We start from the raw sequence: 27,419 nt of genomic DNA on the forward strand, positions 1-27,419 counted from the left end.
TGCAACTTGTCGCATAGGACTCCATACAGCCGCCTTCCACCTCCGATGCTTTCCTACAATGCGACAGGACCCATCAGTGAACAGGGCATATTGCCTCTCATTTTCTGGCAGTTTATTATACAGTGGGGCCTCTTCAGCACGTGTTACCTCCTCCTCTGGTGATATTCCAAAATCTTTGCCTCTGGCCAGTCCGTGATCACTTCCAGAATTCCTGGGCGACTGGGGTTTCCTATTCAACTTCGTTGTGTGATCAGTGCAACCCACTTACTCCATGTAGCATCAGCTGCATGATGTGTAGAAGGGATCTTCCCTTTGAACGTCCAGCGCAGCACCAGCAGTCGGGGTGCCAACAGGAGCTGTGTTTCAGTACCAACCACTTCTGAAGCAGCTCAAACTCCTTCATATGCTGCTAATATCTCCTTTTCATTTGGAGTATAGCGGGCCTCATCCTCGATACCCCCGACTCCAAAACCCTAGAGGTCAACCTCGGGTCTCCCCAGGTGCTTTCTGCCAGAGACTCCAGGTAGGGCCGTTCTCCCCGGCTGCGGTGTAGAGCACATTTTTAACATCTGGTCCTGCCCAGACTGGCCCAAGGGCTACTGCATGAACTACCTCCCATTTAATCTGTTCAAAGGCTTTTGTTGCTCAGGGCGCCATTTAAAATCGTTCCTCTTCCAGGTCACTTGATAGAGAGGGCTTACAATCAGACTATAATTTGGAATATGCATTCTCCAAAAACCTACAACACCTAAGAAAGCTTGCGTTTCCTGTTTACTAGTCGGTGGAGACATAGCTGCTGTTTTGTTGATCACATCCATTGGGATATGACGATGTCCATCTTGCCATTTTATTCCTAAAAACTGAATCTCCTGTGCGGGTCCCTTCACCTTACTTTGTTTTATGGTAAAACCAGCTTTCAGAAGGATTTGGATTATCTTCTCCCCTTTCTCAAAAACTTCTTCTGCTGTGTTGCCCCATACGATGATGTCATCAATGTATTGCAGGTGTTCTGGAGCTTCACCTTTTTCCAGTGCATTCTGGATTAGTCCACAGCAAATGGTGGGGCTGTGTTTCCACCCCTGGGGCAGTCGATTCCAGGTGTACTGGACGCCCCTCCAAGTGAAAGCAAACTGTGGCCGGCACTCTGCTGCCAAAGGGATTGAGAAAAACGCATTAGCGATATCAGTTATGGCAGACCACTTGGCTGCCTTTGACTCCAGTTCGTATTGAAGTTCTAGCATGTCCAGCACGGCAGCACTGAGGGGCGGCGTGACTTCATTCAGGCCAAGATAGTCTACTGTTAGTCTCCATTCTCCATTAGACTTTCGCACTGGCCATATTGGGCTGTTAAAGGGTGAGCGAGTCCTGCTGATCACTCCTTGGCTCTCCAGTTGACGAATCAGCATATGGATGGGAATCAGGGAGTCTCAGCTGGTGCGATATCGCCACCAGTGCACCGTTGTGGTAGCAATTGGCACCTGTTGTTCTTTAACCCTCAGCAACCCCACAACTGAAGGGTCCTCAGAGAGACCAGGCAAGGTGGACAACTGTTCAATTCCCTCTGTCTCCAAGGCAGCTATACCAAAGGCCCACCGGTACCCCTTTGGGTCCTTGAAATACCCTCTCCTGAGATAATCTATGCCAAGAATGCATGGAGCCTCTGGGCCAGTCACAATGCGGTGTTTTTGCCACTCATTCCCCGTTAGGCTTATTTCAGCCTCCAATAGTTAGCTGTTGAGATCCCCCTGTCACTCCAGAAACACTAATAGGTTCTACCCCTTATAGCTTGATGGCATTAGAGTACACTGTGCACCGGTGTCTACTAGAGCTTTATACTCCTGTGGATCTGATGTGCCAGGCCATCGAATCCACACAGTCCAGTAAACCTGGTTGTCCCTCTCCACCTGGCTGGAGGCAGGGCCCCTCTAGTTCTGGTCATAGGATTCTCCACTCACTTTGTAAAAATGGATTAGAATTCTCTCTCATAGGATCGGGAGTAAAATCAGCCTTTCCACTCTGTCTGCCACACCGCTCACAGTGCTCACTGGAGCCTGAAGCAGCAGTTTTCCTGGAAGAATCCTCATTTGTGTTTGTTTTTCCTTGTAATTCATGTACCCATGCATCTAGGATCGAGGTAGGTTTTCTATCCCACTTCATCATATCCTCTCCGTGCTCACGCAGGTAAGACCACAGGATACCCCATGAGGTGTACCTTCTATCTCCTCTCTCTTGAGCAGAGGGACACTTATTCCTAATAGCTGAGATATTGGTCCATGCAGGTAGGAGGCAGAACTTATCCTCAAATCACTGGAACTCTTGGGACAGTTTCTCGGCTATTATGTCTAGCAGTTTCTCCACAGCCGTGACGAGGGAGGAAGTAGGACTTTCTTTGTATTGCCGAAGTCAGTGAGCCAATTCATCTACTGTTGGTCCCTCTTCATCTTTCCAGTCCATTACTGCCAATGCATTGGCATACGACGATGGTGCGCTTCGTACAAACTTCTGCCACATGGGTCGTGCACATTGGGCTTCATCTGGATCTGTGGGTAACCGCCCATCGTCTGGGTCATAATAAACCATCTCCCACATGGCTAATTCCCTCAGGTACTGGATACCTCTCTCCATGGTGGTCCACTTGCCCAGTTGACATACAACATCTTCCTTGAAGGGGTACCTTTCCCTCACGCCTGATAGAAGTCGCCTCCAGAGTCTGAGGGCTTGTGTTTTTTTTCCAATTGCCTTGTCAATGCCCCCTTCCCTAGAAAGGGATCCCAATTGCTTGGCCTCCTTACCCTCTAATTCCAAGCTACCGGCCCCATTATCCCAGCATCGGAGCAACCAGGTGATAATGTGCTTGCCTGGATGATGGCTGAAATCTTTTCACATATCTTGCGGCTCACTCAGGGATAGGGATCGAGTGATTATCTCGAGTTCTGCCTCTTCCTCCTGTTCTCGTGATGACCCTGGTTCACCTTCAACCTTCGCTAAGCGAGCTGTCTTTTTTGAGTATTTCTTCTTCTGTACAGGGGCAACTGATACCGGCATGGGTTGGTTCTCTGGTTCAGCCGCAGTGCCTGTCACCGGGGTCGGAGGGGCTGCAGCGCCTGTCATTTTGTTGTCAGATCCAGGGACCTTCGCTTCCTCTTCAGGGTACTGAACAGTGTTAAACAGGGCTCGGCAGGCATGAGCCAGGCCCCAGCACATTCCAGTGATTTGTGTCTCCCTGGAATTGTCGGGGTGACAGCATACTTCTTCCAAATGTTCAAGTTTTTCAGGATTCTGCACTTGTTCAAGGGTGAAGTTCCAAAACACTGGAGGTGCTCACTGTCCTAGGCATTTACTCATGCTACCCCACACACCCTGCCACTGATAACTCTGCAGCTTTGGGGCAGATCTCTGGGTGATCCTCGTAAATAGTTGTTTAACCCTAAACAAGACCTGAACCACATTCAGGAACAAGCTAGTTCCTAGCAATAGAACCATGTTAGTTTCAACATTCCAAGGATATTAAAAATTTTCAAAATTCTCAAACACTACTGTAATTAGCGTGGAGGAGGAGGGGAAGGTGAAGGAAGGTGTCTCCCCAATAGATTGGCTCTCCGAGGAGAAAAGGTAAAGGGTGTAATTATTAACAGTTTCCACTAGATAGCTCCCGAAGTATGGAGATAATGGCAATGCTGAGTACAAATCCCGGATTAGTCCCACGACCAATAATTTTATCGTACCATAAACCAGTGTTACATAGTAAAGCAAAGCGAAAACCTTAATCCACCTCACCTTATGGGTGATAAGCAGCAGCACAGGGACTATATATGGCAAGTGAGGTGATACATAACACAACTCTAAGAATGAACGTCACAACTCTAGGAGCCAATAAACCAACATTGTGACCAGCGACTACTAAACTAATACAATGAATGCTTATAACAAATTCATTTTAACATGCTCTGGTCAGATCTGTTATCTCAACCCTTTACGCCCCACGCTGGGCGCCAAGAAGGACTGTCGTGGTTTAACCCCAGTCAGAAACCAAGCACCACACAGCTGCTCCCTCATTCCCCGTCCCCCTCCCCCTGCTCCCGGTGGGATGGGGAGGAGAATCGGGAAAGAAGGCAGAACTCACGGGTTGAGATAAGAACAGTTTAATAACTAAAGTAAAATATAAAAATTAACAATAATAATAATTAAATATTGTAATACTACTACTACTAGTAATGAAAAGGAATATAACAAAAAAAGGGGGGGGGACCCCAGTGATGCACAATACAATTGCTCACCACCCGCTGACTGATGCCAGAGCTGCGATCCGCGCCTCCCGGCCAACTCCCCCCTCTTTATATACTGGGCATGACGTTCCATGGTATGGAATACCCCTTTGGCTAGTTCGGGTCAGCTGCCCCGGCTATGCTCCCTCCCAGCTTCTTGCACACCTGCTTGCTGGCAGAGCATGGGAAACTGAAAAATACTTGGCTTAAGATAAGCACTACTTAGCAACAACTGAAACATCAGCGTGTTATCAACATTATTCTCACACTAAATCCAAAACATAGCACTGTACCAGCTACTAAGAAGAGAGTTAACTCTATCCCAGCCAAAACCAAGACAGTATGCAATAGGTAACAAGCACTGGAAGATGAAGAAAGTTGGCATTGTCAAAGATGGAAAAGTCCATATTATGTTTGACAGAGGATTTAAGAAAAATTGATCTTACACCCCAAATAAAACCATGAGAACACATCCAGTCTAAACTGCAATCTTACAACAGTAATTTGGGAAAAGGCAGGGAAAAAGAGGAGTTTACTTTCAACCCAGTGCTTGTTTTGCATCTCACACCCTATCAAATCTAACACATTTTTCTTGACTTTCAAAACCTATTCTTCTTATTTCCTTCTCGCTGTAGCCTTTGTTTTTATCAGGTCTCAACACCCACTTCCCTCAAAACCAAGGGAGGCTCACTGCACTCATTACACAGTTGAACAAAAAAGGTTATACGAAATAAGGGACTCCCCAGGACATGCATCTTTTTGTCATGTTCCTGCCATAGCTTCAGATTCCTAAAGTTGTCCAGGGCTGAAGTTTCATAAAAACAGTCCTTCTATTTGTGTCAAAATTATGTTTGTTTAGAAACGAAGCCCAGTCTGGTTTAAAACCTCTTTATGCACACAGAATCCTGCCATCAGTAGAAGCTTTATGCCCATTTCCAACCATACATCAATTTGGCAACATAAAGATTCTGTGTCTTAAGCTCAAACTAACTAGGCAATAATTCTGTCCAAAGATAATTTGTTTTTTTTACAAAAGATTAACACACTAGATAGAAAGCATGAATTAAAAGTTCTGAAAGGATAACTATATAAACAAAAAAAGAACAGTTCTGCATGACAAGCAGAAAAGAGCTTACACGGTGAGAAACATTTGCAAGATCTGAAGTCAAACACCTGATACACAATGCATGTACCAGCATTTTTAAAATGTTAAACGAAAAAATGAATTTCTTTACAAAGACTAGCGCTACCCAATTCTATAATTCTCATGTTAGTTTGTGGGTCAAGAACAAGTCTAACATGATAAAAACAAAATGCTAAAGTGATAAATTATCTTAACACCTCAAATGTTTAGACATAAGACCTAGTCCCAGATACAGAAAGGTAAAGATATGCATATAGTGCAGTTCCAACCTCAAAAAACTTTAGAAGCAAATTTAGATTATGCTAAGAGCTCTGTATGATTGAGTTTCAAGTAAAAGGCACATTTGGATATCCAAAAGGATAAAAATTCAGATCGTTTCCAAACGCTTGTTGAATCCCCAACGTGAAGCATGACAGTATGTCCTCCCATCACAAGATGTAATACACTGCGTTTTAACAGGTCAGGATTGGGCAAATTAAGTTTCCGTATGCCCCGTGTTACTTCTGTGTTAGTTTACGTACAAGCATTTGAAAAGATACCAGTTCATGTGTTTAACCTCCCCAAGTCAATATCCTGTGTGACCACTAGAGGGAAATAGCAAAAAGGAAACAGACACGTCTAAAGGTTACTATTGGTCAAAGCCCAACAGTAACCCTTACCCTGTTTCTGCTTCAGTCCCTGTGCATATAAACCTCCTTTCCTTGGCACACAATTAAAAACAGAGCAGTTTTACCTTTAGCCTTTATAATTACATTTGAGACACATTGCTAACCGAGGATAAAGTTTTCCGCACAGTATGCGAGCAGTAACGAAGACATCTATTGCTGAAAGAATGACAGTGAATTAGAAATTTTAATAGAGACTAATGAAATTATTCTGAAGTCACCCCTTTCAGCCAGTTCAAAACAGTGAACCAACCAACAACACATTAATTTCCAGTTAAGATTGTCCGAAATCATTAGCACCAAATTAAACACTCTTGACAAATGCTTAGGAACAGGTTTCCTAGAACTTCATCTAACATGAAGTGGTTAGGCTCAATATAATACAGTTTTAGAAACAATGCTTAGTATGTGACATACAGAAAACTGGGCACCTCTGTCTCAAGTACCATGTCCAAGTAGAAGACTTCTCTTCACATTCAACTGCTCTGCCATTAGTCTGCAGCTGTCAAACATACAGCTCATCCGTGTAAAGGAGTTTTATATACCAGCCAGATGAACAGGCACAGATTTCTTCATGTACCAAGTATGCATTAAGTAGGTTCTCACCAAACTAGTTTTCCCTGTATGCATATGCACTTTGAGAAGCATCAGAAGAAACAAAGTTCTAGTTAAACCCTTCCAAACTCATAAAAAGTCATGCAGTAGTGATACACAGCAGAGACATTCCATCTGAAATAAGTTCTCTACTCTATTTGTAACACTTAAGTTTAAGCAGGCTTACTTCGGACATTGTAGAACTGTTTTACGCAATGCAACTTTCAGAAAGCTGATCTCTGATGATCAAAATGTTATCTGACATTACACACACTATCAGTAAACATATCAGTAAAAATATTAAATCCAACTTAATCTGCCAATACAAAAACACCCCCCCCCCACTATCATTATTCATTCATGCGAAAAGAAACAGACTGCTTTTATTTGCTGAAAGGCAACACCCTCTGTGCAAGACAATAGGGAAAACAACTTCAAGCACAGCACAGGTCTCTACAATAAGCTGACCTACACTGCCCTTGAAGGAAAACCTGGGAACTGGTGGAAAAACAGCTCACAAAAGGTTGCTTCTAGTGCACCAGAAGAAAGCAAACCAAAGGATCTAGGCTCTAACATGTTAAGGACTTTGTAGATAAATGTTATCACCAGTTTTATACAGGATTGTAATACTGTTGGCCATCATTAGGTTGTGCATTAAGCTGTGGGTCACGTTTTTTGTTCTTACTGCTTTCGAGAGGGGTAAAAAGTATGAACAAGATAAAGGATGCCAGTGCAGTGCTGGGTACCAACACAAAAACCTCCCTGCAATAAGCATTAGCTAGAGCATAGTGTACTACTGATAATACAAGCACTTTAGTAGCCTATTCTAACTCAGTCTTCTAGTAACTAAACTGTCTCGTTTCACGACAGCACCGCTGTGTTTTGTACAAGCTGTAGGAGCACTGTCTGCAAGAACATGTGCCTTAACTGCACACTGTACTATGAAAAGTCCCAGCAACTGCAAAACCACTTTCAATATGTATGCCCTCAGAATAATTGTTTTGTAGACCCATATATTCTCTACATACTCCTAAAGTCCAGTCCCATTGCTGGTTCCCTTAGAGTGGTGTATCCCTGAAGAATTCATCATGAGAAAGCCACCCATGTGTTAAGAGCTCACAAACTGATCAAAAGACTGACGCTATTGCCTGCTATTGCCTGCAGACACCGGAGCGTGTGTATGGGGGAGTGAGGCAAGACTTAAGGAGAATGGCCACATTCTTGCTGTTACCTGCTTTGAATTGCAACACATTAAAAGCTGACTTCACTCCATTGCTAAGTGGCAGGACCAAGACTCCCACCTGATGGTAGGCAAGACAAGCTGTTCCCTGCCCATTCTGCATGGCAGTGACAAAATACATATCCCACCACCAGATCTTCATATTCTGACAGATCTGCATACAGTCCAGTCCAGGCATGATAAAGTAGCAGCCATAAAAATGGCAGAAAAGTGAAGCTATGGTATCTATACCCAAAAGCACTCCAGAATCAAAGCTGCCCCACAGTCTAGGACAGTAAAGGAAAATTTTGCAGATGTCCTGTGTATCACAGGGCTCTAAAAAGATAAGACCTTTCTCAAAGCATTGTATATTGAGACACTATAAATCAACGAGGCTGGCAGAAAACCTTTCCAGTCAGGTGACACACAGGTTTTGCTCTAGCTGCAGCCTCAGGTCACATATTGCAGACTTCCTTTTCATATGACCAAGCCCAAACACATAATGGAGCATGTTTTTACTCCAGGTGCATCACCTGTCTGCTCACATGGATGCTCCAAGAAAAGAGGCTCTGTATGACTGGTACTGTTGGCTGAACACTCTTGATCTGTTAAAGACGTGTCTAGCAGGCATCATGGCCTCTTTTCAAGAATTAAAACACAAACCAGCCCAGTAAGTCTCTGAAGATCAATTAGATACACTTGCACAAACCTTAAGTCCTATGTGCTGTTTGATTAGATTATGGGAAGTGTAGTCTAAATTGCTGCTGTTGCTTATCTTTGCACTTTCTTTTTACATTTCAAAATGGCAGGTTTACCCAACAGATTTCCTCAAACCTACTAATACCACTAAACACATGAAATAGATACTTTATTTTCTGCTTAACCTTGTTCAGCATATTTGGAGGCAGGTAGAAACAAGAATGTAAATAAGTAGAAGCCACACCTTCGAACAGTGCAAGAATAAAGCAAAACTTCAAAGATACAGAGTTTAACCAGATCTTTTCTTTCCAAAGTCTGAAAACTAGCAAATTGAGGCAATAAAACTTCACTTTGTTAAAAAAAAGATCATCTCAAGACAGGAATCAGGAATCCTTTTGCTGTGAAGCAGAAAATACTACGACATGAGCAAGGAAGAATTGAACTGCTATATAAGAAATGTGGTTTTATCATCGAATCAGAATGACCAAGTTGCAAGATACCTCTAGTACCACCTCCTGCTCAGAGCATGTCCAATTAGATACCCAGGCCTCCATCCCATAAGGATGCATTCTTCAGAGAATTATAACATCTATTTTCCAAGCCAAAGTGATTGCTATGAAAGATAACTGGAACACACAGGCAAAGAAAGATTGGGCTGGTCAAAGTGAAAGAATCTGCGTTGTTTATAATTAATCAAGTGTGTTGGGCTGGAATGGACTGAAAGCTTTAGTCCAGCTTTAAACAGTCTTAACTGTAACTACTTACTAATAAAGCTGCAACTTACAGCTGCTGTTCGAACATGGGCCCAAGAGTGGCAAACGGGTGCCAAGACAGACAAAGAACTATTTTTTTTTCGGTCCTGAAAGGGAAGTTTCAACAGTTTGGAAGTGACAGCATTTAGGTTTGCTGCAGCTTATGCTTGTGTAGTCAACAAACTGCTGATTCACTGGCTTTCCCCTAAGGTCTTCTTTCAGAAAACACAGTTTCCAGCAATAAGTGCACTTAGCAAATTTAGTACCATTAAATGACAAGCAGTATCATATGTATTAAAGAGTTCCTGTTGATAACAGTGCTAAGATAATGGAATGTGTAAGACATACCCAAGCTTAGTTTTCCTCCTTGAAAGAGCATATTTGATTCAATTTTAAAGAAAGAAACTTTTGTTATTTCCAGTAAAGGACTAATAACTTGAGCAATCCATCTAATCTTCCCCTGAAAGTACAGCTTCCCTACAACACCTACAAGTTTCACTACCAGCATCATAACATACGTAAGGGCAAGTAGTTCTTATCAGCTGAGTAGCCTCAGCTACATTTGCTTGCTTAAATCAGTAATTATAAGGTAATACACAAATCCCCACAAGTTATTTCAGATTACCAGTGGGGAAGAAAGATGGACACCTCTGTCTTTATTCCTCCCCCCCAACATTTTCTGATGCCTGTGTTCATACCAATCAATATAGGACATTTAAATACTAGTAGTTAAATATTAAACCTTTCTTCCTCCCCTCCCATTTAAAATAGGTATGCTCAAGACACCAGAATTTTGATTCCTCTGCAGTAACTCCATTCACCTAGACAACACTAAAGCAACAGCAAATGCATATTTTCAAGCATGATCTGTTTTCAGAGAGAGAAAAGGATCTTTTTGTTGTCCTACAGTGCAAATTATATTAGAAAAATTACCTTAAGAGCTTCCAATAATGGCAAGTGGACATTGACTTAAAAAAAGCGGAAGATGCCCCAAGTCTTGTTGTTGCGTTTTTAAAATAATTCCCCCAGCTCTTTAGAGTCACATTAGCTCCTGCAGCTATTTTCTTTTTCAGGAGGGGCAGGGCCGGATGGGGGGTGTGTGTGTGTGTCTCCTCTCTCCCAAAAGAGCCAAAAAGTTACCTCCGTTGAATGCTACTGAATATGTATCATTGCTACTTGTGCACCCCACCCAAGCAGCTCAGCAGCATCTACTCCCTATGGCTAGGGTGTAACTCCAGTCTGTTAGTATCAACTCAATGAGTTTCACGGTAATGAAAGCTTACAGAAGAAAACCCATCCCTTACAAAGTCTTTTTAGAAAGAAAAAAGACTGCATTTGGTAGATGGAGGCATACAGAGTATCCAAGATTGTTCTCTTAAACTGTTAATGCACAGTACTGTTTGAGCTGATGAGTAATAATTCTGAGTAAACAGCACGCAGATCTATTTGGCAAGTGTCAACTTTTAACTGTTTAACCACTCACTACTTCCACATTGCAGCTCTGTACTTTCTGTTCTTGGTACCAAGAGCTTACCCTGATTTAAAGGGGCATTTACCACCGAAGTCAAGCTTGACACAGGTGTCTCTCAATGCACAATGTTGTTTTCAGGGTGACTATGCAAAAACATGCTGCCACTCTGCCACGGAGAGCTCGACTCCTAGAACTACTGTGTGTCATTCTGCCAGTTACAAACATTGACATCCCCCTTCTTTCTATTAAATGAAAGTATACACTATCAAAATGATCTACCACAGTTGTTTTCACAAAGTTAATTAATAACATCTTTGAGTTTACTACTAGAATCCTACTTGTTTATAGAAATGAGACTGGTTACTTACTGCACAGCCAGCTGCATGTTGAGTCTGGTAGCTTAGTTCCAGTCACCTCAAGACTCAGCATTAGACTTGGCACCAAGCTTACTTTAGCCATGTACATCACCCTTCATTAAATAGCATTACAAAAATACTGACTGACATACTCTTACGAGCTTTGCAGTAATGTCACAAGCCTTTCATGTTATTTGATACTGAGTTAGCACTTTTCAAAGTGTTTTCTTTCACGTGGTATTGCACCCACAAGGCAATGCTCTGCTAATTTGCATTTTGGCCTGTAATTTTCAGGCATTAGATATTTCAGAACACCCTGGTTCACCAGTCTGGCTATACAGTGACCAAGAAGTTACTTTAACCTTTATGTGCATTTGAATCTTCAGTCAATTCATATATTTAGCTAATTTAAGGGAAAGATAGGAGTAAACCATCTCAACAAAGTTCACTAACTTTTGGGGCAGAGGTTTCAGGGAAGGAGAGTTCAAGACCACTACTAAGATTATGAAGACTACCTGTTAATACTCTGATTAGATGGAGGAGAAAACTTCTTAATAAGGAACATATGGCAGACTGATCACAGCTTTCATGGATACAAAGATTTAAGATTACCTTAAGTGCACATATGTATACAGCTTCAGACTCAGATAAATAGCTCCCAACAGAGTAACAAGCAAGTTCAGCTATCAACCAAGATACTGCTAAACAATCTAGCCTTTCTTCACCCAGTCTCCATACTTTACAAAGTACTAGAAGTACAATCACTTAAGAAACTGAACCCAACCCAAGCAGCACAAAATTATTTCTGGAAAGAAACCAAAACCCAAGACAGCAGAGCTGGAAAGACTGAAGTTGATAGAAGAGCAGCAAAAACTTAACACTTGTGTACGCGGGAGAAAAATGAAGTTCAAGGTTTACTTGGTTATAGGAAATATTGTACTGCACAAGTACAGGACAGGTAACAAGCTGCAGATAGTTCTAGAGATGAATCAGATTTAGTGGTTCTCAAGCTAAGTAAAAAAACATGGTGTTGCAAAACAGGGTAGTCTACAAGACCCACAAAATAATCCTACGTTCTATACAACATGTGTAGGATCCTCAGTAGGAATACTGAGTTCACTTTTGGTGCTGTATCTCAGAGAAAGATGAGGACTGAGTTTGGAAGAGAGCCATACAAGGTATCAGAGAGTTGTAAAAGATGTCCACATGAACAACAACTGAGGAATGGGGAGCTATTCTGTCTAACAGAAAAAGGCAAGAAATCTTAAGTGTGGCAAAGATGAAGGGAAAAATCTCCTCTCCAGACTGACTGTGAGTAAGACTACTCTATAAAAGAAAACTCAGATTCGATGAGGATGGCAAGAAGAAATCCCTTTAACAGCAGAAACAGGCTAAAATGATTCCACGACCTCTCACTGTTACACCACTTACTAGTCTAACTTGCAATGAAACAGGGCATCTAGTAAGGATGACTTTAGTTCATATTAGGGGAAGAATTAGGGTGAATTTTATGACTTTTCCTTCAGGAGGGCCCTTCAGTTTATTTCTCCTCTGATACCTATAACTAGTCAGATGTCACTGAAGAGCAAAAATGAAAAGCCAGTATTCACACTTAAACGACCAATGAACTTGAAAAGTTAGACAAGGTGCTTGAACTTGAGACAGCTACATCCTTCTCCTGTGTATTTCCCACTTTAGTCTGAGATTCAGGTCAAAATCCAAAATAAGCAAGTTTACTACTGCAGAGTTCAGAAGACTATGCTTGGACTTATTTTCTTGTTTAGTTATCAGGAAGTACTTTTGCAAACTTCAAATTCAGCTTTGACGGGAGGTGTCAAATGTGAATACACAAGAACTTAAGTTACATATTTTATGTCAACATCCAGCAGTAACAGAACAGCAACAACAGCAGATCAAAGTTCCTGCATACACTTGAGCAACAGTTCATGGTTTTCTAGTTTCAAACTAGTACACAATGTTTTTGCAACACCTTTAAGCATGTGTCTCCTCATCAGTGACTTGCCTACACATTTAAGTGCTAAACAGGTAGCAACTTTTTACAGCTTAACACATATCTGAATGCTGTTCTCCAGCCTCCTCTCAGGCAAGTTGCACTGCTGCTGCAAGTCAGTGCCTCACAACGCCACAGTGAGAGTGGGGCACCAGCTTCTGGAGTGACATGCAATATCACAGAAACTAATAGGGTATTCTATACAATCCAAAGTGTCAACATCAAACAGAAAAATTTAGACTTTGTTGATGTGATGCAGAGCATCAGTCAACAGAACAAGGCAACCCAAATCATAGGGAAAAATACCTGATACCAAAACTACTTCAGAAACTCGTTCCAACACTGAGACGACCGATATCAACAGAGGAAAAAGGAGGCCTCATCATCACTCTCCTACAATCCTCACTATGAACTTGAGAAAAAAACCCAAACAATATTTACCTACTCCCATACCTCCTGTGCTTTCCTTCATCTGCACTGTTGCTTCCACGTAAGCCAGTTCTACTTGTGAATGGGTACAGAGGGTAAGTAGGGACAGAGAACTGGTGTTAGGATGAAATGCCAAAAAAGTGAACCAATTAGGGAGCCACATTCTTTTTCCTTTTCAGACCTCAGCAACCACTGCTGAGGAAGCAAATAATTTAAAAATCACACATTACTGAAACACCTAAACTCCAGGAGAGGAAGCAGATGGAGAAATGGCAGCAGACACTATTCCTGTTGCTCCCTCCTGTATGATGTATCTGAAATTACACTATTGGAAAGTTTTAATTTTAAAATAATCAACAGGATTGTATTTATAATTAGAATTCACTTAACATTAGGACAGATACCATTTGCTAGGAATTACCTGACAGTGCCTAGCTGTCAGCAATACAGTAAACTGGTACCAAAAAAAATTAGATTTATACAGGTCATAACATCAATGTAGACTTCTGAAGACCATTTGCACAGTGTTTCATCATGCATTTAAATATAGCCCACATAAACATTCAAACTACTTATTTCAGTGGCTCCACAAAGATCTGCCAGAGAATAGGAAAATTAAGTTTAATGTACAAAACTACTTACTGATGGCAGAAATTTATACTCCTCCTTTAATTTCTACTTCAAAAGTTTGTTGCATCAGTGTGCTGAATCAAAATGTTTCTATAGCATTCCTACTCTGCATATACTTTCCTATTCATTCTGAATTATCTTACTAATATTAGCTTCAGTCCAGACACGCAACAGATTTGCCGTGATTTATTTGCATGTCTTTATTGGCATTGTCAGGAAATTATTTCAATCTTAGGGCAGGATTAGAGAGGTGTAGAAAAGGAGAAAATTACCCTGTCTTCACAGAATGTTATAGCTCTCCTCACAATTGCTGAAAGCCTGTGGACAAGTTAAAGATGTAGTACCCTTCAGGACTCTCCCTTTCCTGTTGATAACCTGAGCTCTGTTTTTCACAAAATAAAGCTCTCTTACTGGTTTCTGACCAGATTAACTCATCAGAAATTTTTTTGCTCTGGCATCCACTGGTAATGAAATAGTAGTATGAGAAAGTTACCTCCATTCGCATTTTTCATTTCTTAGCACAGCTAACTAAAAATAATCTCATAGATCAATATTTACATACAGTATTCAAACAAAAGTTTGACTTGAAGTATTGTTAATGGGAAACTTCTTAAGGCAGCTATTAGGTTGAAGGAATGTGTAGATGCACTTGGGTCTCAGTCTCAAGATGAAGCATTCCAATTACAGAACAAAACACGGGGAACTGAGATACTCTGGCTGCTTATCATGAAGTTGGAAGTGAAATTTAAGTTTTCCTCTGAGTTTGAAAAAAAGTTACTCCTGCAAAATCTCTTGTACTTGAGTTCATAAGAGAAATAACAAAGGCAGAAGGCCAAGTTTAATTTTAAGAAATACTTTCATATTGTACTTCAATATTTTACCTGATGTCCTTCATCCTGTTTACCCAGAAGCTGGTGTGTATTACCAACAGATTTAAGCAATCTGACATTAACTTAACCTTTTAGAATTGGAACTAGAACAGTTCAAGGGGGCTCCTTCAAGAGTACTCTGTGGGTTATTGCTTTACATTTAAGATGCTTCTCAAGTGCACAACACTATGGTGCTCTGTTTTAAGCCATTGGGAGTTTTGCTTTTGTACAGTGTTGCACTAATGTTAGACTAGCAAAAGCCTACCTCTACCCCTCGTCCTCTCCCTAGACACCCAGCTGGCTGCCTTTTCTGCTTCAACATCACAATTACTGTTAGTAGTAATATTTTTCAATGCCTAACAGCACATTCAGTAAGTCCTTTAGAACAGTACATTGACAAGAGAACACACAACATGCAGATGACCTTAAGGGTGAAATTAATGACTCTTGATACTTTGTGCATAAGGTAACTGTTAACTTTTTTTAGGTTATGTGGGGAAGACACCCCACATTTTATGTGGTTAACAAGCATTTTGTGAAAATTTCAAGCTGACAATGTTTCCCCCCCCCCAACAATATTCTAAAGTGCCCTTATTAACTGCAATCAAAATTATGCTGTTTAAAGTTTGCTCTGCAGTTTTCTAAATTAATCTATGAACTAGGATCCACATTCAGAAAACAATCATCTCAAAACTAAATGTCCCATTTCTAGTTTACTTGTTTGGAAACATATCAGTGTTTAATAAAGAAAGTGAATCAACTGTTTTAATACTTATGCCTAAGTTTGACTTTACTAACCTGCCAAATTCAGCTTTTTGTTTTTCAACATCTTAACTAGATCTGTACTTAAACAATGCAAAAAAACCTGGGATGTGAAGCATCTTACTGAGTTTGACAACTGATAATTTAAAAAACAAGTTGTAGTATATTAACAATTTCACAAAGTCAGAATTACTTGCAAGCTAAACTATCTTTGACACCCTGAGGCTGCCACACTCCCGTCCCCCAAGCTATACGGGGAAAAAAATTGCTAGAAAAGAGACATTTTTATAAGTTTTACTCTTCCCGATGTTTCTGTATGACCCTATTCTAAGTAGCTGACTCCTCCTCTCCCAGTGTCTAATCAACAGTAAAAACAATGAAGTAGTCACTCCTTCAAGGTAGCCACTTGATGCCTTTCACAGTCAGACTTTGAAATTCATGCCTCCTGCTCTAGATATAAACACCTTGTGTATCATCACTTCAAAATGAAAAAGGGAACCTATCTACTCCTTACATGCCAAACTTGTTGGATATCTAGATATCCCTCTGGATAATGACCTTTTCCAGTTTGACACACTGAAGACAGGTATTGTAAGAAGTTCAGCGAGACTTAAAACAGTATTTCAGTTTGATAAAGATTTCGAAAATCCAAGACTTAAAACACTGTGAATTTATCTTGCTGAAGAGTCACAAAGTCAATAATGAACACATGCAGAATCTGTGTGGAAAAAATTAAAACTAAGATAGAACAAAATGGGACAAACTTAAGCTGACGCAGAGTTTCTCATGAAACATTCATTTCTAAACAAATTCTCAGCAAGTTTTCAACTCAGGTGTTAGATTAACATTGCAAGAAATCATTATCTGCATCTCAGGAGTTCAGGTTAATTTTCTCAAAGTAAGTTTAATTATCCAGGTGGTTCTCACAGCAATCAGCAATTCACTCCCCTCATCTATACCTTTGCGAAGTAATGCAATAAGTTAACATATCAACTCTACCAGAGTAGAACAAAGAATGAAAACTTTGGATAAGTTTCATGTGTAAAGAAACACTCTCCATTTCAGTGAAAAAGTAAATCTTGTTTATTTATACTACATAGCATACATTCATTTTATTTGTTAGAAGTTACACGCTGCAGGCGTCTATGTTCTCTTGTCCTGGTTTTGGCTGGGATAGAGTTAATTTTCTTCTTAGTAGCTGGAACAGTGCTGTGTTTTGGATTTAGTGTGAGAATAATGTTGACAACACACTGATGCTTTAGTTGTTGCTAAGTAGCACTTATCTTAAGCCAAGGACTTTTCAGTTTCCCATGCTCTGCCAGCAAGCAGGTGTGCAAGAAGCTGGGAGGGAGCATAGCGAGGACAGCTGACCCAAACTAGCCAAAGGGATATTCCATACCATAGAATGTCATGCCCAATATATAAACTGGGGGGAGTTGGCCAGGAGGGACAGGTTGCTGCTCAGGCATCGGTCAGCAGGTGGTAAGCAATTGCATTGTGCATCACCTGTCTTTTACAGGGTTTTATTCCTCTCTTTTTTGTTACATTCCCCTTCATTACAATTATTATTATTAGTTTATTATTATCATTTTTATTATATTTTATTTTACTTTCATTATTAAACCATTCCTATCTGAACCCATGAGTTTTACTTTTTTTTTATTCTGCCCCCCATCCCACTGGGAGGGGGACGAGTGAGCAAGCGGCTGCGTGGTGCTTAGTTGCTGGCTGGGGTTACACCACAACATCTCTAGAGATAAACCCAGAGATTTTCCTCACATCACAGAACTAACAACATCTAAGCCGGTTTCTCTAATCTTAGGTTAGAAATTCCACACTCCATTTTCAAACCATGGTAGAGACCTGGAGTCAGTCCTTCAATTTATTACTTAAAAAGAGAGCAACTTTTCAAAAGCATCGGTACCTTGGTGCTCATGCACCATCAATGTTTTTACACTGGAGAAATGTGGAAACCTAATCTGGTCTTGAGTTCTTCAGCAATAACATTGCCTTTAGATCCATCTAAGAAAAAGGTCATCAGCCATCCTAGACCTGACTATCTCTTAGGGTAGGAGAACAAAGAAGCTTCCTAATGATGCGCACACTTACAACCAGATATTTTACAGATAAATATCTGTTCAGTACATTTAACGAAACATTTAAGTAGAAGAAAGGACTCCTGGTTACACATGAACAATTTCCTCATTTGCCTCACTGATGGTCTTATCACTGTTCTAGACTTTTCCCTCCTCCAGTTCAGGGAAATTAACAGGCATTTTAGAAGCTGTACTTGAAACATTTAATCTAGTACACATTCAGAAACCTCAATACAAGAAAAGGCTAATGCAATGATAAAAAAAAGCAGCAGATTCTAACAGTTTTTATGCTTGACCATGAGATGTTTTACATTTCTTGGCTACCAGCTACTAATTGGTGTTGCTAAGCAGAAAGTTTTTCTAAGTCTGCTCATATGCAAATTTAAGATAAAATTCATTTTAAATAAGTGTTTTCTCTGTTCGGAGCACAATGAAACACAGTCATAGTTTCAGTCTATCTTTCATACTCCAAAGATAAACAACCTTGTGACATACTACAGTAAGTCTCACAAACATACTTTTGTTAGCAAACAGCTTAAGCAGCCTACCAGAACTACCTACCCACTCAGTAAGCAACAAAGAGCTTCAAAAACAAGTACTTTATATAGCAGTAGACTCAAGTTAATCAAAATGACTGCTTAGTAAAGGAAATAATTTCACCTCTCAATTTTATTCAAGTTATTATGTGTCAGTTCAAGAACCTAGTTCTCAAACAAAACCAATTTTTATCTGGCAACAACAGCTTGTCAAGGAACTTTTGCTTGAGTTTTGGTAACCTGACCAGGAAAGTTCCTTCAGAAAATTTCAAAGTAAGCAGACAAAAATCTGAACTTTTCAGTGAAATGGGATATTTTGCCTCATAAAAGCCCATCTTCTCCTACTCTCAATCAAGTGTTTAGATATAAAACTTTCACAAGAGCTGAAGAAAATTAAAGGGTGGGTGAAAAGTTACTTAAAACTAAGGATCACTGAAGTGTTGTTCACACAAATTCAAATGAAAAATGGGATTAACTTCCAGACTCCAAGAAAATCTATTTTTCAGATCCTATCAATGTTAAGCAGTACATTTTCCCCAGTACATTTTTCCTACAAAGTTGTATATAAATTATAGGATATAGCACTAACCACTCAATTTGGAAAATATAGAAACAAGATATTTGGAGACACATTATTTAAGAAACATTAACAATAACCAGACTGAAAACTGGATTTGGACATTCCTGTTTCATGTTTGATTACATCAAACACCTATTTATATGCATACAGGACTTTTCCAAGGCTTCTGGTGATAAGATTTCTATGTATTTTAGTAGGAACAGTTAGTAGGAACAGATACACCTCCGCACCTACAACATTCATCACATGAAGCTGCTACTGTATTATGAAGACAACAGAATATTGCACTGGAAAAAAATGCTAGTAACTCATGATTTTCTGAGATTTAATTACATACTTTTAACTTGAGTCCAAACTATTTTATGGACTGTTTTCCATGCCTTGTCTTGATCATGGTATTCAGTTGCATACTACAAAGAGAATGCTTTTAAATAATGTATTGTTTTAATACATTAAATGGTTTGATGGTTTATTTAGACCATTATGAGGTGCCATAATATTTTCCTGTCCATTTAAGAATGAAAACAACTATTTGTCTTGAATGCTGTAAACACTACAGAGTAAAAAGGAGTATGCAAGAAACTGAAAAATGTCAAATAGCCATGAAACTGCAAACTACACATACTGAAAAAGCCATCAGATTCAGAACAGTCAAGTCCAGTGTTATTACATTAGGACAGCCAGATGCAAACTGAACTATTTCTTGTCAGTTCAGCATATACAGAAAAAATTTTATTTCCACTTCCTACTTGTAGACATACTTTTCTTCAGTTTATATAACATTCCAGAACACATGACTCACTTTCTTTTAGCAATGAGCAGAAAGATAACTTTAATAAAATAATGAAAAAAGCACTCATTACCCCTATCCCGATACTAACCCTAATACTGAAACAATTGGTTAGTGGAATTATCCAAGAAACCTCTCATTCCACTCCTTTAAATGTGAAGACAGATCAATTACAATTTATTGGTACAATTTTTTTTTTTTTTAAAGAACCACCAAATTCTTGCAAAGCATGGAAGTTTAAACTGTCCAAACCAAAATCAACATTAAAAGAAGCCTTTTTTTTTTAAAGTGGAAAAACTGCATAATTAGTCAGGCTTCTTCACAAAGGGAGGTCACTTTTGGAATGCCAGAACTCATGCTCCTCAAGACTCATTAACAATCTGAAAACGAGGTTGAATAAGATGACTTAAGTTTACCAGTAACACCAGACAGAAAAAGAAAAGCGAACAGATACCTCATGATAGGTACTGGGCAGTAATGCAGGAGAAGAAAATTCAGTGTTGATAAATAAGATTTTTTTTTTTTGTAAGTGACACAGAAAAACAATTCCAAATTTACACATACAATGGGCAAACTCTAAACTATTACCAGTTGATACTTCCATATTATAAACAGTCCATAAAATTGTCAGCTCAGAACTCAGCAATAGTTAAGGACAGCCTTAGAAGAGGGAAAAGAACAGCATCAAAAAGACTTGCCTTTGAGGTTGTGCAGAGCAGAGTTTAAGACAGGATTTGGGTTTTTCCCTCTTTCTTTCCTGCATGGTAGCGTGCAATGACCCAGCCCACACTTCTGCTTATCTGGACTTCAGGTTAAGTTCTGCATTTCACCAGCTAAATCATTCACTAAACCTAGTCTGAATTTTAGCCCAGGGTTATCAAGTTCCATGTCCCCACAACCCCATGCCTGAAGATCCTCATGTCTGTGAAACAATTTTTGAAATGCCAGCTCTATGGATGTGTAATCCAGCAACTTGTTCAGTGTATCCTCGAGACATTTCTCTCAGGTATTGCAATAGTAACAAATTGCAGTATTTTTGTCTCAAGAATACTCCATGTTAACTTTGTATTTTTTCCCTAGACTACAGAAAAGAATCCTGGTTTTGCAACTTAATTTGGTATGTTTTAGTGTTACCTCTGTATCAAAGTGAAGGCAAAATGCCAAGCTATAAATGGACTAATACTCTAATTAAGATGATTTTTTTTAGAGAACCATTATCAAAAGGCAGCACTTTAAATCTAAGAGCATGTACTGCTTATTGTATGGATTGCCCAATAAAAGGTGAAACTTCCTAATTACACATAGTACTTATATAAGTAATACTTCAAGAAGCTCAAGGTAAAAACATGTACCTACTTAGATATCTATTTGAATTTGTATTCCTCTAACACCTGTATAACCCAGATGCAGAAGTTGCATTGTGCTAGGTACTGTAGTTAAACTCAACACCTTGGGGCAGTGCCTGTCTTGTACCTGAAAACATAATGGATGTTTCGTGTGCTACTTACTTTAAAAATACCTGACCTTCAAGCCCTTAGGGTAAAATGAAAATAACTGAGTTCGTTGGAAAACATAAAGAATAGATCAAGAAAGCTGAACCAAAATGCTGATGAAGACTAGGGCCTTAAAAGATAAGGAGACAAAAGCCAGGAATCAGATACAGTAAAAGCAGCCAAATGATGAAAGAGAGGAGCCTAAAACCAGAATGATAACCTAGGAGAACTGACTCTAAAACTAACAACTTTAACATCGAGGACAGATAAGAAACAATTCAATAATCAGTGAGAGAGGATGGACAAAACCATTAAAAAGTCACTCAAACATAATGCAAGCTTTTTCTTTTTCAAGCTACAGAGCTCAAGAAAGGTTCACAGTAAGCTCCCAGTTCTCTAAACTCTTACCTATGAAGAGCAAGCAAATTAATTCCTTTGAAACATATTTAACACACAGCTTCAATCTTGCGGCTTTTACCTGTCATAAATACCTTGAGTACTTTAATGACTGTACAGGGAAGCTTACAACTCTCTGCAAGCTCCACCGGATCTAATGAGGGAGTGAGAAAGGAAATTAGAAAAAAAAAACATACCTTGTGTTGTTCTATTGCATCTACCCACTGTTGTCTGTGGTCTGGGTCCTGAGCTCGGAGGTACCAAACACTATCGTTTACGCTAATATCAAATCTGCATTCGTCAAAGTCATGGGGCTGTGACAGAAAAGAGTGTAAGAGTAGCTAAAATTAGCAACATGATCAACAATACCTCACAGAATATTTTGTCACTCTAAAACGCTGTGATTAGAAAACCTGGTCTATATTGTCTTGAATTCATCCTAGATTCTACATTCCGTTTTATGTAGCAGTCTCAAATAATGAACATATACTCTCATAATGAAAAATGCCAGTCTTCTGAAATAGAAAAGCTTGTTTAATACATTCTTATTAAATAAAATTGTCACAAAAAAAGTTCCACACAAACATCGACCAAAACTTCCTACTTCAAAACAAATCCTTTAGCAAAATAATTACTGGACACAGCCAGGAAAATACACCTATATATATATCTCTTTTCATTTCAAAGCAGGAAAAAAAATAAGGTTATTGCTATCAGTATTGATTTTAGATGGAAGGAATACATACATTGTAGCAAAAAGCACCAGGATAGAACCATAAAAGCAGACTATAGCAAAATGACAAGGAAGAGCGGGAACTAAAGGAAGATGTGGCACCCTCTGCCTCAACTATTTTCACCATGTAAGACAGAATTGTCAGGTAATTGGAAGCAACATGCAATCCCTTCCAATATCACCACTCAAATGCATCTAACTTTCAGTTCACATGCCTTAAATACTAAAAAGCTTTTACTAGCATTACAATGAAGCTGGTAAGGAAAGTAAAGGGAAACAAAACAACAATCTAATCTGCCCTGTGCCCTGACACTGCCAGTTCAAAGCTACTCCTTAGCAAACATCCAACTGAGCACAACATTCCCCCCCGGCCCCTTGAAAACTATTCTTAAAGAAACATAACACAGGTATAGCTGAATACCTTTTTGAATTTGAAAATAAAGCAAAGTTACACATGCAAATAACTGTAGGAAGCTAACAGGCTCTAAGGTTAAGGCAAATGACACAATCTGAAGGACCACAAATATTGATTCCAGATGCTAAAGCCAAGTCTACACATGTAAGTAATATCCTTTACAATATAAGAACCACCCTGCGAATGTGTTCATCTTGCAGACAAGTAAAGCACCGTGGATCACTTGTGAAACACTCCACAAAAGAAAACCTAGAAGCAAGCCTCATTTGTAGTCATGCACGACAGTCCAGTGTCAGAGAGAATTATTTTCAAAGGATCTGGAAATCAGAAGCTACTCACACATAACACAGAACCCTTCTTGTTTAAATATACTAAGTAGGAAGAAAAGCACAACAGAAGCCAAACTACCAATAAAAAATGAGCTAGGAAGAGTTTAACAAAAGTACATGAGGCTTCACTTTTTTTTTTTTAAAAAGCTTCACATCTTTGGTCAAGCATCTGAACCTAAGTTCAATTTAAAGAAATTTAAACTTCCCATGGAAAAAAAATCCAGCAACTGACAAAACTGACAAGTCAAACAACTGCAGCTACTAATTATTTAATACCTGATCATCTCAACTTAATTCAATTCAAACAACTTTCAAAACTGGTTCTATACACTGCTTTGCCTTCACTGTACCATAGAACATAGGGATGTAAGAAGAGACATCTGGTGGGTTGACCTTGGCCAGCCACCAGGTACCCACCAAGCCACTCTATCACTCCCCTCCTCAGCTGGGCAGGGGAGAGAAAATATGACAAAAGGCTCATGGGCCAAGATAAGGACAAGGAGATCACTCAGAAATTACCATCACAGGCAAAACAGACTCATCTTGGGGAAATTAATTTAATTTATTGCCAATCTAAGTCAGAGTAGGATAATGAGAAATAAGAACAAAACTAAAGGTACCTTCTCCCCACCCTTCCCTTCTTTCCAGGCTCAACTTCACTTCTGATTTTCTCTACCTCCTCCCCCCAAGCAGTGCAGGGGGATGGGGAATGGGGGTTGCAGTCAGTTCATCATGCATTGTCTCTGCCACTCCTTCCTGCTCACACTCTTCCCCTGTTCCAGTGTAGGGTCCCTCCTATGGGAGACTGTCCTCCACAAACTTCTCCAACCTGAGTCCTTCCCACAGGCTACAGTTCTTCATGAACTGCTCCAGCATGGGTCCCTTCCACGGGGTGCAGTCCTTCAGGAACAGACTGCTCCAAAGTGGGTCCCCTGTGGGGTCACAGGTCCTGCCAAAAAACCTGCTCCAGTGTGGGGTCCTCTCTCCACAGGGTCACAGGTCCTGCCAGGAGCCTGCTCCAGCACAGGCTTTCCACAAGGTCACAGCCTCCTTTGGGCACATCCACCTGCTCTGCCATGGGGTCCTCCACGGGCTGCAGGTGTATATCTGCTCCACCATGGACCTCCATGGGCTGCAGGGGCACAGCCTGCCTCACCAAGGTCTTCACCGTGGGCTGCAGGGGAATCTCTGCTCCAGCACCTAGAGCACCTCCTCCCCCTCCTTCTTCACTGACCTTGGTGTCTGCAGAGTTTCTCTCATATATTCTCACTCCTCTCTCCCATCTGCTGTTGTGCAGCAGTTTTTACCCTTAAATATGTTATCACAGAGGCACTATCATCATCGCTGATTAGCTCAGCTTTGGCCACCAGCAGGTCCGTCTTGGAGCCAGACAGAACTGGCTCTATCAGATATGGGGGCAGCTTCTGGCATCTTCTCACAGAAGCCACCTCTGTAGCCCACCCGCTACCAAAATCTTGCCACATAAACCTGATACAGGACATCAAGTCTTCCAGCCCAGGCCCCTCTTCTTCAAACTGCATTTGCCACATTATTATTACTACTTATGGGAAAGATGTTTATCTGCTTTAGGGTAGCAAACCTGCCACATCGGTGTGTCAGGCTTATATGCCTGTTCCCAGCCATCCATCTGCCAGGCCCTTTAGCCATGTGGTGGGGGACATACATCTACAACAATGGGAAATTCTCCCAAAAACCACCCAAAAAGCAAGAATTAGCTATCAAAGTTTTTCCTGTCATGATAGCATTCCTCTGCTTGCTCGCTCTCTGAAGCCCTTTGGGAGGAGTTAAAAGCAATTAGATGCTACGCAGTTAGAAAGACTTGCCAAACTTCATCTTAAAAGCCTGCAGTACTACTGATTCCACACTTCCATACACAACTTACTCCAGAGCACAACCATCCTTGCTTCCCCCCTCCCCCCCCATCTCTAACTTAAATGTCTTCTAACATGATTTAAGACCATCACCTCTGCCTTTTTCAAAGGCAGGTTTATGTATTCCCTTTCTTTGCATAGCAACTTTTAATATATTTGAAAATCTATGCCTCATTGCTAAGACAGGGAAGGGAAATGTTTTCCTTGAGGTCTAGCCAAAACCTTTAAACACTTTTCTGAGCCATTCACTATATGCACACTTCTGCATTACCTATAGTTAAGAGACTAGGCCATCTGAAAATCAGGTCTAGGGTTATACTCAGCTCACTGTGAAGTTCCATGTTACAAAAAAGCCAGCTGATCCCGTAGTCCTGTTAGACAAGTTGCTTAAAGATAAGGAATATCTACTAACAAGGCTAAATACTGCTTCAAAAGGAAGTTAGGCAGGGGCTACATGATTTGCTTTTGACAGATGCATGTTACCTATTTACCATCTTATAGTACTTATTAATTGCCTGTTTTCCATATTTTTGGGCAACTGAAATCAGACCCATTATTTCCCCCCCCTTTTCCTCTGCATTTTTTTTTTAAAGACAGGCTCCACTGTAAGAACCCTGAATTAACTGAACATGAAAGGCAAGTTGTCTAATATGCATTTTACCAAGAGCAAATAAAACACCTGAATCACATGTGACCTGTTCTTTTCTTAACACAGAACAAATCAAGTTGTTGTTGATTAACCCTCTTCTCAACCAGGAATGAGTTCACATTTCATCTTCATTGATAACTTGGCAGACTTTAGTATGTAACTTTTTGGTATCATCTGTTACATTCTCCTCCCCACTGAGCTATGGACAAACTTCCTTGGTTTCCCTCTCGCTATAAATGCTTTTACTGTTTTCTGTAGCTGCATCTAACAGAGACCACAGAGCATTATTCACCACTTCTCAGGTTTGTCCTTTATTCTTCTAACATCCTTGTCAGACTTGTTTGAGCCTCTCCTTACACTTGCTGGAAGTTTTTCCATTCCTCTTCCCTTCACTTTCTTCCTGGAAATCTCAACTCATTTCATTTAGATCTTTTTTCTGAGGTTCACTGTTTCTAGCCTAGTGTTCACTTTCCTCCTTATGCTCAGAAGTGATTATAAAATGGTACAGCTCTCAGCCAGCTGCCTGAGAAGACACCGGAGGATAAATAGGGATTTTCATCTGTAACAAGCTAAGGACCTGTGTGGAGGCCAGAATAGGTCCTACCGCCCTTTCACAACCAAGACAAGGCGAGAAAGAGGAATGTTTTAGTCATGCAGGGAAGCAGGAATTAAGTAACAGTTCACTATCTACCCTCAAGAGCTAAAGCACACTGGACAACTTCAGCTGCTTCTTCCTAACACCTCCACCACACAGCAGCCTCAATCAGCACACATACATTAATTGAGGGGCACTTGGGAACAAAACCCAGACTGACATGACACTGTGAATGGGAGCACCTGAAAGCCTTTATAGCATTTTCAAAGGTGAGTTGGGCAGACTTTAAAAGTCTGTGGCAGAGGCAGCCTGTGTGCACACCAAGGGCTCCTTCTAGAGCCAGCATTTCAAAAAACCCCCAAACAGCTAAATCATAATCCCATGCAAGAATATGCTGCAAGAAATAAGCCTCCAGCATCCCCAAACACCCTTTCTGTATGCCTCCTAAGCATTCTTCGAAGGCACCTGCAGAGAATTCTGCCAAAATAAAGGCAATTGCAAGTATTCAAGTGTCCCAGATCTTTCTGTATAAAACCAACCGATACTAGCTCTAAAATTCTAAACAACCAAGAACAGTTTACATGAAGAAACATTTACTTGGCTACAGTTGATGAGGAAGTCTGTAGCCACCTCAGGTCTCATGAGCCATGGCTGACTGCATTGCCACAAAATCCTTCCTGCTATACAGCTCTCCAGCCTGAGCTATTCATGAAACAAGCTTCAGAGCAGCACCTGCTTGAAAAATACTGGTTCAAGTGCTTAAGGCAAATCACAAAGGGAAGCTTAAGTGTTTTTATGTACTTCATAACCTTCAAGAGTACTCCATGGGAAAAAAAATACTTGAATGAAGAAACTTTTGCTTACTCTCTCCTTACTCTAAATGGTATTTCTTCTTTTCCCTACAGAGGAAAGCCAGGGCAGTTCATAGTAGATCCAACTCAAGTCTGCACATCACAACTATTAAAGCATGCTTGTGCTGCTATTTCCATTGCAGAACTAAAACTTATCTATGGTGAACTTATTTTAAAATTTTGAAGGTTTTTCATATT

The 27,419-nt window shown here is 40.3% G+C and overlaps 1 protein-coding gene across 2 annotated transcripts in view; it reads right to left on the reverse strand.

The window, feature by feature from the left end:
- CERT1 (ceramide transporter 1) overlaps positions 1-27,419 on the reverse strand; it is an 86,586-nt gene that overhangs the window by 38,771 nt on the left and 20,396 nt on the right. For both annotated transcript variants that reach the window (XM_050913277.1, XM_050913278.1), the window contains exon 3: positions 21,955-22,071. In XM_050913277.1, coding sequence (XP_050769234.1) covers positions 21,955-22,071 — 117 coding nt within the window. The remainder of the gene's footprint in view (positions 1-21,954; positions 22,072-27,419) is intronic.

The sequence above is a fragment of the Gymnogyps californianus genome, chromosome Z (assembly GCF_018139145.2).
Source record: "Gymnogyps californianus isolate 813 chromosome Z, ASM1813914v2, whole genome shotgun sequence".
Lineage (NCBI taxonomy): Eukaryota > Metazoa > Chordata > Aves > Accipitriformes > Cathartidae > Gymnogyps > Gymnogyps californianus.